This window comes from Chanos chanos, chromosome 12 (genome assembly GCF_902362185.1).
Source record: "Chanos chanos chromosome 12, fChaCha1.1, whole genome shotgun sequence".
Classification (NCBI taxonomy): Eukaryota; Metazoa; Chordata; class Actinopteri; order Gonorynchiformes; family Chanidae; genus Chanos; species Chanos chanos.
The window spans coordinates 4,817,259-4,837,003 of NC_044506.1; the positions used below are offsets into that span (position 1 = coordinate 4,817,259).

General features: G+C 45.2%; 1 protein-coding gene across 3 annotated transcripts in view; it reads right to left on the reverse strand.

Moving 5' to 3' along the window:
* Positions 1-19,745, reverse strand: part of LOC115824982 (retinoic acid receptor beta-like) — a 67,051-nt gene that overhangs the window by 24,952 nt on the left and 22,354 nt on the right. For 2 of the 3 annotated variants that reach the window (XM_030788699.1, XM_030788698.1), the window contains exons 1-2: positions 17,923-18,079; positions 7,859-8,007 (exon numbers count right to left, since the gene is read on the reverse strand). In XM_030788699.1, the coding sequence (XP_030644559.1) occupies positions 7,859-8,007; positions 17,923-18,079 (306 nt within the window). Of the gene's footprint in view, positions 1-7,858; positions 8,008-17,922; positions 18,080-19,745 lie in introns of those variants that run through there. The other variant, XM_030788697.1, reaches the window with a different exon arrangement.

Below are 19,745 nucleotides of genomic sequence, written 5' to 3' on the forward strand. Positions count from 1 at the left end.
GTTGTTTCTTTCCGTTTATCAAAAGCTGAATATTGCAGAATGATGTGGGTATGACGGATTCGGCCAAAAAAAAGAAAAGAAAAGAAAAGACAAAAGAAGAATAACATCCTCTCCACCCTTTTTTAAAAAAAGGAGCTGATGAAATGATTGCTATTACTCCGGTCTGATATTAATGTGTTGTCTCCTCACTGTCCTCTGCTCTGGTCGTCAGTCACGTATGAGTTCGCACACACGTTCACTGGTGTCCGCCTCTCCACGGAAAAGGGTGGAGAGGGTGGAGGGGGTTGCGGGTGGAGGGAGGAGGAGGAGGAGGAGGGGGGAGGCGGGGGTGGGGGTAGAGAGTTAAATTTCCATTTGCCGTACGCGTCCCTGACTGATGGGGCCTTGCGCTTTCATTAGGGCCGGCAGGGATGCATGATGGGTAACGTATTAGATGGCGGAGCCAAGAAAACGGCCGGCTCCGGAGACCCGTCTCTCTCTCCGTTTCGCTCGGCCCATCCGTCACCCGCCCGCCCCCCCCCCCCCCGCCGGCCCCGCCCTGTGAAACATCCGGAACGGCCAATGGGCGTCTCGCGTTTTTGGCTGCGTACGTCGCGTCTGAGGTCACCTCCCCTCTCGCGGCATCACTCATTCCCCTTAATAGAGCCCTTTATCCTGGCCGATCTCAGCCCATGCCTTCTTATGCATTATCTGCGCGCCCTGACGGATGCCTATTGCATACTCTTCTCCACCGCACATGCTTATGGCTGTGGAGTTGAGGGGGGTTTGGTTGGCTGGAGAGCCCAAGGCTGCCGTGGTAATAACACGGTGTGTACCCGTGGCTGCGGAGGTCATCGGGCCGGCGGCTGGTTAACCGTTTCGCATACACCTACGTTTCGGCCGCCCTTGGGAAAGCCACGAAAGGGATACATCTGTCTATGTGTATGTATGAGAGTGAGTGTGTGTGTGTGTGTGTGTGTGTGTGTGTGTGTGGTCATTTTTCAGCTGTAGCGGGAAAAGACACTGAGGAACCTTCATCCTCTTGGCTTTCGAGGTCTCAGCTTCGCCTCCAGGGAGAACATCATCACCAGCGGCTGAGATAACACACTTCTCAACTTCATTAGTGGTTTAGCACTGAACATAATCTCTCTCTCTCTCTCACTCTCTCCCTCACTCTCACCTGCACTCTCTCTCCCTCTCCCTCTCTCTCTTATCTCCCCTCATCTCACCCTCTCTGAGAGTGAAAGGTGACAGAGCTGATCCTGTAGGCGGGCGTTAAATTGATGCCATTTTTGGGACTTTACACAGTTCAGAGCAGCTGGCGTGTAAGTGATCCAGCTCAGATGAAGAAGATGTGGTCTTTGTATCATTCTGTGATGAGTCTCCAGCTCTTGCACAGATGTTGAGATAAGATAAGTTCTCCTTCAACCTGGTTTATCCATCCGTGACAGAAACACGCATCCCCTCCCTTCAAGGCTGGTCGACCCGTTCGGGCTTAAGGGTCTCTCTTTGCCTCATCAGCTGTGTGTGTGTGTGTGTGTCTCTCTCTCTCTCTCTCTTTCCCAGGTACACGCTGGACCTGAACCGGGATCGTTACATGTCATCTTGTTATCTTAATGGCCTGGGATAGGGTGTCAGCGAAAGGTACAGCCATCTTTGGGACTTCTCATTTACAGATTAAAAAACCAAAGTACCGCCCATCAATTATTTACCAATCATGCCCCTCTTTCTCCCTAAAGTCCCTCCACCCCACCCCCCAACGCCTCTGAACCGTGGCGTTTTGTGTCGTCTGAGCATTTGGTACAACTAGAGAGAGAGAGAGAGAGAGAAAGAGAGACAGATTAGCTTTCGCTCTCCACTGCCGCGACATCTTATCGCTCACAGGGAAAGTGGAGAGGACACTGGAGATCCCAGAGAGTTCGGAAAAGTGAGGAGAGAGAGGAGGGTAATTTAGTTCAGCTATTACTTACACCTGCAGTTCACCGCTGATACAAGAGAGAGAGAGAAAGAGAGAGAGAGAGAGAGGGAGAGAGAGAGAGAGAGAGAGAGAGAGAAAGAGAGAGAGAGAGGGAGAGAGAGAGAGAGACAGAGAGAGAGAGAGAGAGGGAGAGAGAGATGGAGTGGAGAGTCGTATTACGGCGAGCGGAGAAGAAGAATGTTGCGGTTTGCCTTTGTGCGCGTCGCGAGTGTTCCCTGTCGAACATGGGAGAGGTGACGACCGAGGGGTCGGGTCCCGCCGAAGAGGCCGGATAAATAAAGAACACGGGAAAGGAAGTCGACGCGTACAAAGCTGCTCTTTGTTGCCATGGCGAACGTGAAACCGTGCGAGATAACAGGAACGCGCAGAGAAAAGGGCCCAAACCAGAGAGGCCTCCATTATTTTATTTTTTTTTTTTCCTCCAACGAACAAGACGGATAAGAGGGCGCCGCCCCCCCCCCCCCCCAACAGACGCACACTCTCACCATTATGCCCCTCCTCCAGCTCTCTTTTCCCTCTGTCTCTTTCTCCCTATCATCTATCTCTTTTTATCTGTTAACGCCCCCACCCCCCAGGCCCCACCCCCACGAGCAATCTGACCTGTCCTTATCTCCCCAAATGAGACACTGAGAGCCACCAATGATCCCGAGCTTCTCAAAACCCCAGACTGAAAAGAGAGACAGAGGAAAGAAACAAGAGGAGGAGAGAGAGAGAGAGAGAGAGAGAGAGAGAGAGAGAAAGAGAGAGAGAGAGAGAGAGAGAGAGAGAGAAAGAGAGAGACAGATAGAGAGAGAGAGAAAGGGGAGGGGAAGAAAATGAAGAAGGTCTCCTCAGGGTTTTGGTAGAAGCCAGAGGCCCTCTGTGGTGGCTCTATAGATGGGACAGTTTTCCCATACACACTGAGGAGTCTGTCGCTTAGTCTCTCTGGTTAATCCGTACTGAGGGAGGGAGAGAGAGAGAGAGAGAGAGGATGAAGAGAGGTCTGTGGATGTTTCTACAGACAGTTACAATAGCCACTGTCTCACAATCCACACATCTCTCATTCCATCATTAACAGTTACGGCAAGGACATACAGAGGCAGACAGACAGACAGAGAGAGAGAGAGGGAGGGAGAGAGACGGGTAGACATGGAAGAGAGACAGACTGGGATGGACTGGCCAACACAGGGAGAGAGCAGCCAAAGAGAGCCAAAGGCGTCTATCGCGTAAAAGGAACTACCTTCTCTTCATTTTAGGCACGGAGCCATACCTGGCGTTCAGACCAAACAACCCACCGCTTCCTAACACACCGCCTCAGCACACTAAAGCCTCGGGTTACTCCCGTTTACCTCCTGCAAACTGAACGACGGTGTCATCGAAAAAATAAAATACAAGTTCGATGACGGACGGAAAAAAAAACAACAAAATTCTGTGGAAGAAGGAAGGAAGCTGTTGTCACAAATGGAACTGAGTCATGAGTTCGTTACTGCGAGATAATCAAACAACCATGGGTGTGTTCACGCCAAAGTCGCACAGCATTTTTCTTTCTCTTTATTTTTCAAAAAAAAAAAAAAACCCTAGACTGACTCACACACAGCTCTGTGGGACACAAATTAACCCCCCCCCCCCCCCCCCCAAACTGTATTCTGTCTCCATAGGATTTACACTGACTCTGCTTTAAAGAAGAGTTGAGTTAGCTGCTGCAGAGAAGTGTTGCGGTTACGTAACCGAATCTGATTTCATTTTACACACATTCTCACACATTTATACGCTTTTACATCTCTTCAAACACTCCCGCACACATCAGATAAAACAGAGTCATTAACGGCCGGCAGAGAGCAAAAGCGTCGGAAAAAATAGCGAGAGAAATTTTCAAAAGGGATGCAAACAGGAAAGCAGTTACACAATCAAAAATCCCGTTTTTTTTTTTTTATTTATTTCCTTTTATTATCCCTCGTTCTATGTCTTCTCAAAAGTCGCAGAGGCAGAGATGACCCTTTCCGTTTGATTTCTCGTACGTGTGACATGGCGGATTTCATATCGGAGAACGCTGACAAATCACATTACTGCTTCTCCCATCCTGTTCCCGCCGTTTTACTTATCTACATGACAGCCAGGACACAGGACAGGAGCCACACACAACACAAAACAGCTATCTCCTCTCTCTCTCTCACTCTCTCTCACACACACACACACTTTTCTCTCTCTATCTCTTTCTCTCTATCTTTCACTTTCTTCCCCCCTTTTCTCTCCCACACTTTCTCTCTCTACTTGTCCTGTACTTTCTCTCTTCCTCTGTCTCTTTCTCTCTCTCTTTCTCTCTCTGTCTCTCTCCCTTTGTTTCTGTCTGTCTCTCTCTCTCTCTCTCTCTCTCTGTTTGTCTCCCTTTGTATTCTCTCTATCTCTCTCAATTTCTCTCCCTTTGTATCTCTCTCTCTCTCTCTCGGTCTCTCCCTCTCTCTCTATCTTTCACAGAGGAGGCTGCTGTCACATGAAAAGGCCTTTTCATCATCTCCATAACATTACACACAGACAGGAGGAAGTAAATAAAGGCATTAAAAACACATTGGAAAAAAAACTGATGAACTGGCGCTAGACAGAACCAGGAGACAGGAAAACGCTCAGACTCCGTCAGACTGGGGGAGGAGATTTCTCCAAGGGTGTGTGTGGAAACCTAAGAACACACACACACACACAAGGGACAGGGAATGAAGGATAGCTCTTATAAACACTCATCTCTGATGTAAATTAGTACTCATTTAAAATGGATCAGTTCCACTATCTCCCCACATTCTGCATGTCAAATGAGTCTGTACATCAAATGTCACCAAGGGAAGAGGGGGGGGGGTCCAAAATGTTTGACTGATTCTTCTTTTTCACCCCTTCCCTGCCAAATAAACAAAAGAAAAGAAAAGAAAAGAAAAACACTTAACAGGGTTGACAACGTGGTAAAAGATTTCTCTTGGACTCTGCTCTGAAAAGTCTGACATGCATTTTTTTTTTCTCGCGATGTGATTCATGAAATAAAAACAGCACTGTCAGGACGTTGGAAACATCTACTGCATGTTTGGCCAACGTCACCTCACCCGCTTCACCTGTAACGCTCGCGATAACCAACTGAATGTACCCGCAGAGGGAAAAATAAAATATAACCATCTGTACCTAGATCCTAATTACAACGCGCTACAGGTATTTGCAACTGTATTTCTACATAGCCATGAGGGGCTTCTTCATGCAAAGGACCCATTTAGGAGGAATAAGTGGAATGGAGCAATTTTAAAAAACACACAGAGGGCAGAACGCGATCGGGAAAATCAAAAAAAAAAAAAAACCCCTCAAAACCTGGTCACATTTGGGCGCGCGTGTCAAAACGCCGTCTCTCTTCCTGTCCTTGCCTTCAGAGCGCGTTACTCTGTTCGACAAACAATACACGGCTCACGGTGTCAGAGGACCAAGACAGCGAACTTCGGAAATACCAGAGGAGACATGTGCTGAACTCGCTCACCTTGACTGTAGCGGCCATCGAGCAACGGGCAGATTTACGAGACGAGAAAACGTCGCGGTCAAGATAAGACAACATAAGATGACTAATGTAACCAGAGAAACGAATGTTCTCTGTTCACTCTTTGTTTTACTTCTCTGTAACTTCACACTTAAGAGAAACAAAAACCCACCTTTTTGCATCTTCTCTCTGTACAGAACTTTTAACACGCAGAATGAGAAAACAACAAAAGCCAGAAAACAAGAGCGTCATGTCTGAGCATTAGCTTCCCTCCAAAAAAAAAAAAAAAGTCCCTCTCACCCTCTTCCGAATACATATGCATGCAAGTATGGGCGACCATATGTTCCCTGCATATTTTAGCAATTCAAATTCAGCTCTCTTGACCAGCACACCAAACAACACACTCACTTATCAAAAGATGCAAATAAAGGGAATTAGCATTGAAATTTAGAAGGGGAAAAAAATAAATAAATAAATTTAAAAAGGAGAGAGAAGATGCGACACACATCTGCCGAGATGCTGGCCTTAAGCACAGCGCCAAACACACTCATCCATCCAGTGCATTCATGCAGAGAATGGAGAAACCAATTAGATGTAATGGGTAGAATGTTCTGGAAGAGTAGAAAACTGCACAAATGATGTTGGTCACATGATGCGGTGAGACAGAACCGAGCTGCTTCCTCTAGGGAAATGTGTGTCTGAACAGGATCAGTTTAGAGTACTTTCGGTTTTGTGTGTGTGTGTGTGTGTGTGTGTGTGTGTGTGTTGGTACGCATGCATGGCCACACATGCCCGAAACACCAAAGGACGTGCCAGGCTGTAGCAGTAAACAAATCCTATGTTGTCAGACAAACAAACAAACACACACACACACATACGCGCGCACACACACAGACACACACACACAGACATACACGCACGCAAACACAGCTGCCTTCCTTCTCCCAAACGGTGTAATGAGAATCTCTGAGACAAACACTAGTGTGTTTAAACACTGTGTGTTTAAAAATCCGTGTCTGTGATACTGGTCTGGCTAAGTTTGTCCGGCGGTGGGGCCGCGGCGGCCGACAAGAATGACGTGAGCGCTATCCTCTTCTCATAGCGCCTCGATAGGACAGAGAACATGCTCCTAATCCTCATCCTAATCCCCCTCCAGCCGTAATGTCAGTGAAATCAAAGCGATTTCACTCCGAAAATCCACTTTTTTTTTTACATGTGGCGTACTCGGCCGAGAATGGATGTGTGGGATGAATTTGCTGTGTGTTTGTCATCTTCTCAGAGGACCAATGTTATTTCCCTCATTCAAAACGTCAGCCTGTCCCACGAGGTTCTATTGTTGCCTCTAACTATTTAAACGCAGAGTGTCTGTGTGTGTATGTGTGTGTGTGTGTGTGTGTGTGTGTGTGTTTTCAAGCATGATTTACTCATGCTGGTATATTGACATATTGACTAAGGCACTGATATATGTTGGGGGCGTCTCTGTGAGCACACATTACCAAAAGCTTCAAGCATCTGACTTATGTCTGTCTCTCACCTCTCTAACATGCTCTGTAACCAGGAGAGAGAGAGAGAGAGAGAGAGAGAGTGGGAGATGGGAAGGGAGAGAGAGAGAGAGAGACGGGAAGGGAGAGAGAGAGAGAGAGAGAGAGAGAAACAGGAAGGGAAGGAGAGAGAGGGAGAGAACATGCATCTATGGCCTCACAGCATTCTTTGAATTCCATAGCTTAAATTGCGCATGCACACACACACACACACACACACACACACACACAGTAACAGCAGATTCGACACAAAGGTCTTTTTCAGAGGGTTTGCTAAATCAAGATATTATGACAATTTTTTTCCTGCTCTGCTTAGAGTCTGCAAGCAGATAACCCAAAGGAGAGAGACATTTAAGAGTTTTTTCAAGCAAAGAAACCATTCTATTATGAGCGAGAGCTTGAGTTGACTCCAGAGGAAATAGAACATTCTATCTGCAACATTCTCCTGTTCCATCTTAGAATCTTCTGTGACATCACGATGCATCCCTTTATCCTACGCTGCTGAAGTAGAATATCTGAAAGGGGGGCTACGAACAGCTCAGAGAAACTCAAAGATCGGAATCCAGCTTTCCTCTCACGCAGACATAAGAACCTTTTCTGTGGAGAATCTCGAAGAAAAAACCTGGCCTGGGCCTTCCGTCACGTTTTTGCGGAGCAAGAGAGCGAATCAATTAGTCAAGTGGGAAACCTTCACCTCCTCGTAATGTCAATTATTCAGCAGGAAGGCCCCAGGAACTGTATACATTGTTTAATGGGAGAGCCTTGATAGCGCTGTATAGAATGTGTTCTTGGAGAACATTAGACATTGATCAGGCCTGGGGAGTATGCGGTGAAATGTCGACGGAAGGGGGGGGGGGGGGGGGCTGTACGTTGGCTTACCTTGCAGCCTTCGCACGCGCTGACGCCGTAGTGGTACCCAGAGGACTTGTCCTGGCAAACGAAGCAGGGCTTGTAGACTCGAGGAGGGGGCAAAGGGGACGGGGGACTGGGAACCAGCTCCTCGGAACTGGTGCTCTGGGTCTCGATAGCTGTAGGAAGACAAAAGAAAACAGCCAGCGAGAAACCGTTAAAGAAACGACCGGCGAGTTAGATTTGGTGAGTTGGCACAGGGGAATGGAATTGGTCCCTCCACGTAATAACTTGGATGAAGCTAGCATAAAAATATATCTATTCAAAATTAAACAACAACGAGAAGAAGAAGAAAAGATTCAGTTCAATATATGTCCTAAAGTGAGATTTCATTAACCAAACAGCACACAGCTGGGAAAAGACAGAACAGTAACACACATTCAGCGAACAGGTGAGAAGTGAAGTGTATGAATATAAAAGAGTTGGATTATAAGATCATTGAGAATCTTGGCTTAAGAGTCATCACACACATGTGAAGCCAATCGGGCCTCGTAGCAGTGTCACTGGATCAAGTGGCAGTCTGTTTATTCATGTATAGAGCTTTATCTCAGGCAGATAGAGAGATTAGATTACACATGCTGCTATGTAGAGCTCTTCGCCAAAGCAAACTCAATTAGAAAGCTCGTTCACTGGCCCTATTCCTTCTGAAATTATCCCTCAACCTCAGAGATTACTTGATCCAACTACCCCCCCCACCCCCCCCCCCGCCCTCGAAAAAAAAAAAAAAACCCCTCCATAAGCCATATATATATAAATCTTTGGATAGATTTATAGATTCATACCATGCTAGGGATTTATTTTATTTATTTTTTTTATCAACATGCAAAATGTCTCTTCTCAGTGAGCTGCTGGAGTGAGTAGAGTTTTCGATAACGACTGTCTGTTCGTCATTTACAGAGGAGCGCGCCCGCCTAGCGTCTATGGATCACTTCTGTGATAAAAGATGCCCGTTTGCTGACAAATGTTCACTCCTTAAATTACATCTCGGGAGTTCGCAAACCGCAGAGAAAAAGAAAGAGAGAGAGAGAGAGAGAGAGAGAGACCTCTTGTACGTTTGTTCAGAATTCAAAAGATTTACAATGCTAGCTGAGATTGATTTTTGTTAATGCACTCTTGCACACATTAGTTAGCCAAATAACATTAGCCAGGACAAACTGCCGGCCTAGCTTAAGGGAGTAAAAGGATAAGGGCCTTAAGCTTATTTTCAGGAGCAAGATTGATTCTTCTGTGGAGAATCCTTTCTTTGTGTGTGTGTGTGTGTGTGTGAGTCTGTGTGTGAGTGTGTGAGTGTGTGTGTGTTGCTGCAGCTTAACCAGGTTAACCTCTTTAGGTCGGTCTTAGCACTAACCCTTAGATTAGACTTGTTGTGTAACTCTCGCCATGGCAGGCATCACTTCGAGATCTCAACACTGATTATTGTCATCAAACCCCTAGAAGGTTTCTTTTTTTTTTTTTTCTTTTTTTCTGTAACCACCTCCTTTTGTGCCGAAACACCAGGTTGCGTTTGACTCGTTCTAAAACGTCCGCGCTAAAACACGCTCCACCTCTCGCTCTCCGGTAGAATCCGTTTAACCGTCTGAGATTAGGTCCTCAATTTCTGCTCCTGCTCGTGATATTTCACATGTCAGATGAAATCAGCGCTGCCGGAGGTTAACCGGCATGGAAGGAAGGTTCTAGAACAGAGCCTGACCTTTAGTAAATCAATGGTCCTTACTACCAAACATGCGGAAAAGCCAGGGAGAGAGAGACAGAGAGAGAAAGAGAGACAGAGAGAGAGAGAGAGCGAGAGAGAGCCTGACATCATGACCATATGAACCAGCTCAGGAATACCCCTGACCCTTTTGTGACCCTGTCAAATCCCACAGCAAACACTCAGCGTTGCCAGCTATGAGGAGGGGTAAGAGGCGGGGCGAGGGGGGGCCGGATTAGCGACGCTGCCCCCCAGCCTATTAGAAGCCCTAGCGAGCGTGCTCTATTCCATTGCAGCTTTGCGGTCAGATTAACTCAGTAAATAAATGTAAGTAAGCGTGCATTGATTGTCAGTGGTGGGCACGACTCCTCTGTGTTACAATTTTAGACGCTTATGCAGATAAATGACTCGATCGATCTCGCCTGGAGCTTGTCCTTCCTTCTTCAGTCACAAACACCCCCCCCCCCCCTTTTTTTTTTTTACCCCCGGTGATGGAAGCCAGATTGGATTAATGAAGACAGACACCTATTCGTTTTCATTTAAGTCCAGTCAATTAGTGCTATGCTTCTCTTTTTTTTCATTTCTTTTCTTTTCTCTCTCTTTTTTTTTTTGTATAGCACCCACTCGAAAAGGTTTTTTCCTTTCTTCTTTTTTTTCTTTTTTTTTTTTTCCATCTGGCAAAAATCAGACAGCGTCCTTCGAAACCTCTCCACGGAGGAGCGGAGGCGCTAAAGACACACCCGTCGACCCATAATGCCACAGGACACCGAATCCGTTTTTAAAATGCCACACGTCCTGTGAGGATGACAGAACACGTGCTCCCTCTTTCCCTGCCGTCAGAGACGTGTACAGCGCGCGTAATATGTAAGAACGCGCGTCGTCCCAGGTGAACGGGGGGGGGGGGTTTGTCTAGTGGCTCGACGAGCATGTTCTTTGTGCACTTTACACGCCTCTGAAGATGTAGTATTATACTACATTATTACTGCGCTCCCTGGGTATTCAATATACCTGTGTTACTACACCGTGGAGAAAAGCAGTCTCTCTCTGTTTTACAGACGCACACACACACACACACACACACACTCTAAGTAGCCATCTCTCTCTCATAGACACATACGTGCACGCACACACACTCACACCCACTCGCACACACACACCCTCTAAATATCCATTTCTGTCTCTCTCTCACACACACAAACCACAAACACTCACACAGAAACACTCTAAATATCCATCTCTTTCTCTCTCTCTCTCTCTCTCTCTCTCTCCCGCTGCTCGTATGAAGCGGAGAGGTAGGCTGTACCAAACCACGGCCACCTGCGGACAGATGGGAGTCCATAAAGTCAGATGCATTTCCCCCCGTCGGTGGTGGCCCGTATCGGCTGCATCGGGCGCTGGGGAGCCTCTCTCCATTTTCTGGGTGATTAAACCTGGGTGCAGCGCCGAAGCCTCTTCCCCTCGTGTTAACATACACACCAGGACCATTAGAAGAATAAAGGCCGCTGACAGACAGACAGGCTGACAGACAGACAGGCAGGCAGGCAGGCAGGCAGGCAGGCAGAGGAGGGACTGGAGCTGCTCTTTTTAAAAAGCGAAAGGGACAGAGAGAAAAAAAAAATGTCTCATCACTTCTCTCTCTGAACCCTTAGCCTCTGGCTGAACCCGCCGCCAGGGTCAGACAGGAAACACACACACCCATTAGAGCCCATTCTCTCAATGGGGGGAAAGAAAACTGAAAACATGTCGACCCATTCGCACAGTTCAGCAGGAGAGAGAGAGAGGGAGAGAGAGAGAGAGAGAGAGAGGGAGCCAGTTGGAACCTTGACGAGGATATGAGTTGCTCTCTTAACCGTTCAACACAATCTCTCTTTCTTCGGTATAATCAACATAACCTTCAATGACAAACAAAACCTCCTGACAAGAGCTCTCTCTCGCTCTCTCTCTCTCTTTCTCTTTCTCTCTTACCCGGTGGGCTAGTTTTACTGCCCGGGTTCCTATGATGATTTCTGAAAAGATCAAATTTTCCACACATTGTTTGAACAGAGTGTTTGCCCATACACACAAACATCCATTAATATCTGAAGCTTTATTTAAAGAGAACCTTTTGTGTGGCACGTCCTGTTGGGATTTCTTTTTTCTTTTTTTTAATTTATTTACTTTACTTTTACTTTATAAATGGCCTTCACTGATTGAAGCCCACCAACGTTCTGCAAAACATACAAACCCAAACTCTAGTTTCCATAGCTACAGTTGACTATCAGGAAAAGAGCGCAGCTCAAAAAAGATGACAACAAAAATAAACAAAAGCAAAACTGCAGGGAAGAGAGAGAGACTGAGAGAGAGAGAGAGACAAAGACAGAGAGCCTGGAAGACAGAAGAAGAAGAATGAGAAACTAAGAGAGAAAGAAACAGAGAGAGCGAGAGAGAATGCGAAAGAGAGCCAGAAAGAAAAAAATGAGACCGAGAGAAAGAGAAAGAAAGAGAGAGAGCGAGAGAGAAAGAAAGAGAGAGAGAGAGAGCGAGAGAGAGGAGCGATAGGCATTTCCTGTGCTTCCCTGAGGAATGTTTTATTTTAACTCCTTGTTAGAAGGGTTTGAAGGCAGATGCTCGGGGGGGGGTTGATTTTTGCAGATTAGTTCTATATTGTACCCCCAAAAAATTCCACTCATTTACAGCATTTGCTCTAGGATCTACTGGAAGTTCAACTTGTGTGTGTGTGTGTGTGTGTGTGTGTGTTTTCCCCTCCTTTTCCTCTGCAGGGGAGTGAAACGCAGACCAGGCATTGAGTGGAATGAAGTGGTGGCAGTTCATTCAGAGTACACCAAATTAGAAGCAGGTTTTTCAGCTCCCCTTGGCTGATGTATGTTATTTATAAGCTTCTCAAACATGTCAGGAAAAGAGAACGCTGGGGGAAAAAAAAAAAAGGCATCTAGTTTTATGTGCGGTCTACAAAACGCATAAGAAAAAGACCAGAAACCCCCCCCCCCCCCCCCCCAAAAAAAAAGACAGCAGATCAGTTTCTCTTTCAAAGAGAAACACTGTTCATTCTTGGTCGGGAATGGTGAGGGGGGGGGGGGGGGGGGGGGGGGGTCGAGGTGCTCGTTGGAGAGGGAAATGATCGGCCGAACGGCAAAAGATTGCTTTGTGCGTCGGAAAAGCGTGCTGACGTGAAGGACAGAGTGTGGCAAATCAATCAGGTTACGCGCTTCGCCCAAGGAGAGCGGACGGACGGAGTGATGTCATAAAAGAACCTTCAGTCAGAATCTGAAAAATGTTCCGTTGCCTGGGAATCAATTCATGGGTTGGCTCCCGGCGTAGCTTAGCGGTGGCGTCTTTCTTTGGAATCTCGGAATGGCCTTTCCTTCCGAGTTATCATTATGTTTAGATAATGGACAACGCCGGAGTGATCTGAGCGCGCTGATATCTTTAGGGTCCTTGTTTCGGGAACCCTCCTGCCCTCCCCGCGACCCCTCTCTGACCCCCGAGTGACCCCTGGCGTGACCGCCCCGGCAAGTCTGAGAGACCATGCGTCGGGCGGAGACGTCCAAAACTCTCTCCCCGAATCTCTCCCCCAGCAGCACAACAGGTGTGAGCTCCCACTTCAAAGCTTCAATAAAGTAAACCAAGAGACTAAGACGAACGTAGCGAGAAAGAGGACCAAAAAAAAAAAAAGAAAAGAAAGAAAGAAAGAAAGAAAGAAAAACCAGAGGGAGAGAGGGTGAGACAGCGTAAATGAAAGAGAAACACTGAGAGGGGAAAAAAGGTGAAACGTGATACAAGTTTCTTTTTTAATCCGAAGCATTTGTTTTGTTTTTTTGTTTGTTTGTTTGTTTTTTTTTTGCCTCATTCCTCGTTCCTCTCCTCAGCCCGGGCGTTTGTTCTGATTTTCCCGCTCCTGGGTCTGCGTTCGAACGGGTAATTTGATACTGACGTCAGTCCACGCGACCTGCCCTGGACACGTCGAGATGTCTGCTCTCCCCACACGAGTTTTTTTTTTCTCCGGACGAGCGGTGCGAACGGACCGAGAGGCGAGGGGAAGAGAGAAACGAAGAACAACGCTCCAAACAAAACAGAACAAAGCCCCCCCCCCCCCCCCCCCCCCAAAAAAAAAACCCCAGGTTCCACAAAGACGCAAAGTCAAAGCTAAAAACTCTGAATGCAAACAAACAAACAAAATAATAATAATAATAACATTAAGAATGATAATAATAATAATAAGAAGAATAATAACATTGATTTTTCCTCTTTATTCTGAGATGTGTCAGCACCGTCTTAAAACTGCATTTCTCAGGTTTCAGTGAAATTCCAGTTTTAAGCTAAAAGGGGCCTGTTGCATTTCTGATCGTCTGACCGATTTTAACGGGTTTTGGCATCAGACGCTTTATTTCTTTTCATTTCAAAGATGTTACGTGGCTTTTTAACAGCCCCCCCCCCCCCCCCCCCGTTCAGCTGTCGCTGGCTCCGGCCGTGAAATGAGCTCTCAGCACAAGCTGCGTTAATGGCCTTTCATGTAGATCTCATGAAACCCCTTCAGCCCTGAAAAACAGGAGGCTCTAATTACCCTGACATCACACGTGTAAGATGAAGGGGCATTGAGGTGGTTAATGTACTAATATTTTGCTCTAATCTCCACAAATGCCTCTTTACTTGTGATGTTTTCATAGCTTTGAGGAGGTAAGGGGGGGGGGGGGGGGGGGGGGGGGGGGGGGGGGGGGGGGGGGGGGGGGGGGGGGGGGGGGGGGGGGGGGGGGAGCAGACTGTGCGAAAAGGATTTGGACTCGAACGCAGCTGTGAGGCAAAAACTGCCCGAAGGAGCAGGGGGTTTGTGTGTTTTCGCTCGCCTGGTTTGACTGGTCTCTTAGCCCGCTGTCCGTGACCAGTTCCTCTTGTCCACTGGTCGTACAATCAGCGCGAAGAATCTATTGACCATTGTGGGGACGTGAAAGCAGATTACCACTTACAGAAATGCTACATATACACACTCTGTGTGTGTGTGTGTGTGTGTGTGTGTGTGTGTGTGTGCGTGTTTGTGTGCACGTGCGTGCGTGCATGTGTGTGTGTGCACTTGTAAATGAGACAAATCCAAATAAAAAAAATTTGCTTTCAACGTTCGGAGTTTCTTCAAAAACTGACGTTCTTCATTGTCCTGTTTTCTAACTTGTACAAACAACCAAAAGAATACGCTGAAATAATAAAAATAAATAAATGAAAAATGATCATAAAATAAATAAATCAATAAAAAGGCAAGAACATAACATCCGATAGAATTAAATAAATTTATCTTGTCGTTTCAGACTTGATCTAGTTCTGTTGGTTTTGTTTGCTTCAGAAACATGTTGCTATCTGTGCACTAAAAATAAACCAAGTTGCTTTTCCTTTTCCCTCTGATCCAAACAGTCCCTGCCTGGTGTCTTCAGATTCCTAAATAACCAATAAAATGGACCCCAGTGCAACGTGTTTATGCCAGAACTGACCCAAAATTAGTTCTATTCAATTTCAGACATGCTACATATTACTTCTCCTATCTCAACCCTAATTAAGCTGTAAGAAGTAAAAAAAAAAAAAGAAAAAAAAAGAGGGCTTGCATTTATCTTGAAACCATTGCTGGTGTAGCTAATTAATACCCTGAAGGTTTCCATTATCCTTAAAAAAAATAATAAATTAATAAACCCAATGTCTCTGCATGACCCTGCCGAATGCTCTGAGTTCAAATCAAAGCCTAAATGAGACGGGATCGTACCACCACACAAAGGAGTCGAGGACCCTTAGCGTCTTACCACACAAAAAAAGGACTCGTTTCAAGAAAAAGCAGAGGAGGAAAAAAAAACCCCTCTAAATAATATAAAACTCATCAGCATTTTCTGGCTCCAATTCATTGCCCCGTAGATGAATACAAATACACTCTTATCGGTCTAATTTAAGCGCATGCTTTAATGCCAATGATTTTCTGATCCATTGAAATGCAAATCAAAACCACTTTAGGTACGTTAATTAGTGAAAGTGATGGGCTACTTTAATGTTTAATATGATTTAATTACTCTCGGCCGCTTAACCAACACACACACAATACAAGTGGTATAACGACCTGTGAAATAATGTTGAGTGTCTACGGTTCTCCAGTGTGACAAACTGTGCAAGCGTTTTTTCAATTGTCTACACTCTCCTACACAAAGACTTGACTCTAGACAGCGACCAAGCAGCTGGCTTACACAAATTTACCTTCAACTGTTTAACACACGCACGCATTCAAACAAAACACACTCACACACACACACTCATAGATGCGTGTGCAAAAACACACACACACACACACACAACATACTTACATTAACTTATCAATATTTTGTCTGTTGCTAAAATAAGAAGTCATAGCAGTTTGTTTGGTAAACATTTTATGATGTTATAACACTTTTAATAACGCTGTTATTGTATCAGAAGACTGTACTGTGGAATGCGTTTGCCATAATAGCTGAATTTCTTTTATGAAATAATGAATATTCCATGGAACATGTATTCGTGTTCACTGAAAACTGAATGTGTATGCTGAATTCAGAGAATGACATCTTTTCTGTGAGACCAAAATATTTTGTATTAACCAAATATAATTGTCCCTAATTTTTTGTTGTAAAATAATTGCCAAAAGTCTTCAGTCTTCAAGACTCACGCCTATTACAGAGATGTACAACTGACAGTTTTGATAGCAGTATAGTCCCCTGTCATTCATCCAGTAAAAACCAAACCAGTGAAGGAAATCTTTCTTATCCAATTCTAGCCTAAAAAGGAACTTGTCTCAATACATTTTGGAGTGTTTTAGAAGAATTAACTGTTGGAAGTGTGTGTGTGCGTTTTACATATTTGCAAATCAGCTAAAAGCCACATTCAATACACAAGCCTCGAAAACCACACGGAATAAAAATTTTGAACAAGCGTAAAATTACGAATCGAAATCCGTCAGACAATCTGGGCTGACGGAATATGGTTTAAAAGGTGCGTCGTTGTCAAGGCGTCGGAACGTTGCTGACACGGACAGCTGCGAGTGAATAGTTGTCACCTTTACTCACTCCCGCCGCTTCGATAAGGGACACTTTCGTCTGATTTGTGCCCTCTTGAGCAAATACCGTACTGGGAAGTGACAGTAAACCAACGCTTAGCGTTATCTCCACTCCGGGTCATTATGCTATCAAAATAAATCATGTTGCAGGCGGGGGGAGAGAGCTAAACAAACACTTGACTTGCTTGGCGATCGTGCTTCGGCAATAAGCGAGGGCTGGAGCAAACAAAGATAAGGTGACTGTTTCATTGGCTACAATATTTGCTATGGATTAGCTTCTGTACTTCAGATATCATTGCGAAAACGTTAGAGGCGTTGAGTGTGGAATGTTGTGGGTACAACCTATTTGTCTTTTGGGAGACAAGGGAGAAGAAAATCTGGCTTCGAAATACCCTTGAAACAGGTAGTGCAAAACGAGACGGCTGATCTCATCCTACTGCAACAGTCTAACCTTGGTGGGAAAAAAAGTCGGAGGGAACTTTATCTAAATTACTGTCATGGTGAGTTGGTTGCGTTTTGAAGGGCTAGTTTCACTTGGACCCTTGTGTGACTGGCCGCCCTCTGTCATCTCTCGCGCTGGGGCGTAGGTGTCGGGGAGCTGCGCGTGTTTACTCAACGCATTCCTTTGGCCAGTGTCAGGACAGGGGATCAGATACAGAACATATATCAAACGAGTGAAAGGTTCTCCACTCAAATTTATGATCCAATGTAAGATGAAATATGACATTTAACCACCCCTCCTCTCCAGCCCACCGTCTAAAATAAAATTGATACTATTAAGAAGAGTAACGCACACAGGACAACTTTGCTTTGAAACGTACTACAACACTGGGTGACGTTTTTATAAAGAATATATCGAGTTTGTCTGCTTCATAAAGATATATAATTTCCAGAAATAAAGTCCAGGACGTACAGTTGTGTAACTTCAATGTGTGTGTGTGTGTGTGTGTGTGTGTGTATGTGTACGTGAACGTGTGTGTATATATATATATATATATGTGTGTGTGTGTGTGTGTATGAATGCGTACGTGTGTGCGCGTGCGTGCGCACGGTGGAGTGTAATGCAGTGTTTAAATGCGCGAGGAGACAGTTAAAACTACACTATAAACCATCGTTATATGTGTCATTAACCATTTTATCTTCAAACGTTTAAATTCGCCCGCTTATCAGGACGTGAAATGGCACTTTGATTGTTATGGAGGCGATCTTACATTATTTAAACGGCGCTGGGTCACACAGCTACTTGTCATGCACTCAAACAGAATAGGAAGAGAACAGAAAAATTGAACGTACACTGTGCGCTCCGCCGATGCTGCCAGTCTCTTTGGGTTAGCCCGCTAAAGCATGCCTTCAGTGCCTTCTCCTGCAGCATGCACGAGGAGGGACTCGAAGTGTAGAAATCCAGCATTTGTCCCGGACTCACGGCTAGAACATCCATACAATCAAACATAATGCTCCGACGCGATAACCTACAAAAAATGCTGCTCCTGTTTCCTTTAGGTGTAAAGAGGGATAGCCTTCAAAAGTGCACACAACTCCATCAAACTCTGCCCCTTTTTTGGCACGTAAATTCTTGGTCTTTTTCCCGGACTAAAATCATGAATTATGACAGACAACACTGCTAAAAACTTGTAACTGATCCCAATGATCATTTGCCATTTTCTTTCGTAGTCCAGAAAGAGCGACTAAAAAGAGGGGTGTTTTGCGATTCCCCGTTCGCAACGTCCCGACGTGTTTATCTCGCAATGTTTTGCACGGCCCGTCCCGTACGGTCAACGACACAGGGAGAGAGACCGTCTTCGATCAAACCAGCCGGACTGAAAATATTTTTTACAAATAACACCGATCGCGTTTAAAAACACATCTCCCTTCGATGACGAATGGCTTATCCTGCCTTCACGCCGCTCATTTCCTACTAGTTTTGTCAGAGAGAATGAAAGACTGAATTGCCTAATATATGCGAGTGAACTTTCTATGAACCCTTCCGAGGCTGCTAACCTTCAAATGACCCAACCAGTCTGACATCACCAAGTCCCAGCATTCTCACACAGCTTTAAAACCACCAGCAGCTCCGCAGCGCGAGACAGGCAGAAGCAAGAAGCGCAGCTGAAAGCGCGCACTGTTCGTTTTCCCTCGAAAGAACACAGAACTCGATATTTATTTTTCTCGACGAGCAGAAACCTTACAACTATAGCGTGAATTTTTTTCCCCAAAGGTACTTCTAGTATCTTTTTAGTTTATGTGGTAATCGTTCGCCGTATGTCCACAACGCAGAAACGAAAGCAATAAGCTGTTGTCTGTTCGAATAAATTTAAGACCGAGAACTTATTCAAATCGTCCACACAGTTAAGAGTGAACCAGTCGAGAACTTTGTACAATGCATTGTTAGAATCACCAAATGAAAGTATAGCAAAGCAACTCACATGAGACGTTTTAACCCGTTCCCGATTATATAAAGAGAAAAACACAAAAGAAATGAATCTCTTTCATGATATAGTGATATGCAGCCCACCATAACCCTAAACAACAGTCCTTGTATCGTAAAGAAGTGGTTCGCCTGCAAGAAGAGTTAGCGGTCTCATCCTTTGTGTTTAGTTTGCTGGGCTTTAAAGGCAACGCGTATGCGCAAGCCGAATCCAGTTCGCCACACCGATCTTTTTGTTCCCAGAAGATCTTCGCATTGAATCACAACTTGAGTAGTGCTGGTACGGCAATTAAAAACAAACTACACCTGAAATAGCGTATTGTATACAGCAGCACGAGGAGTCGCATAATGTGTAATACAAACTGATGTCCGTGACCGAATCGACTGACATCAAGTAAGTAAATTGTATGAAAAGAATAGTTTTCAAAAAAAAGAGTTTGGGCATCTTTTCCATCACACTCCGTTTCATTTGTGAGTTCCATTCTATGATTTACATAATAGAATAGGAAAAAAATATATGTGTGCAAACACATAATTTTCTATACCTTTTGGACTGTTACAAATATATCAAAGTGAATTATTAGGTTTGAACACAGCAGGAGTGCACTGGGAGGAAAAGGGGATAAGTTAAGCATTACCAAACTGCACACACATTTGCTGGAAACATAGTTTAGATATTTTCAAACGTTTT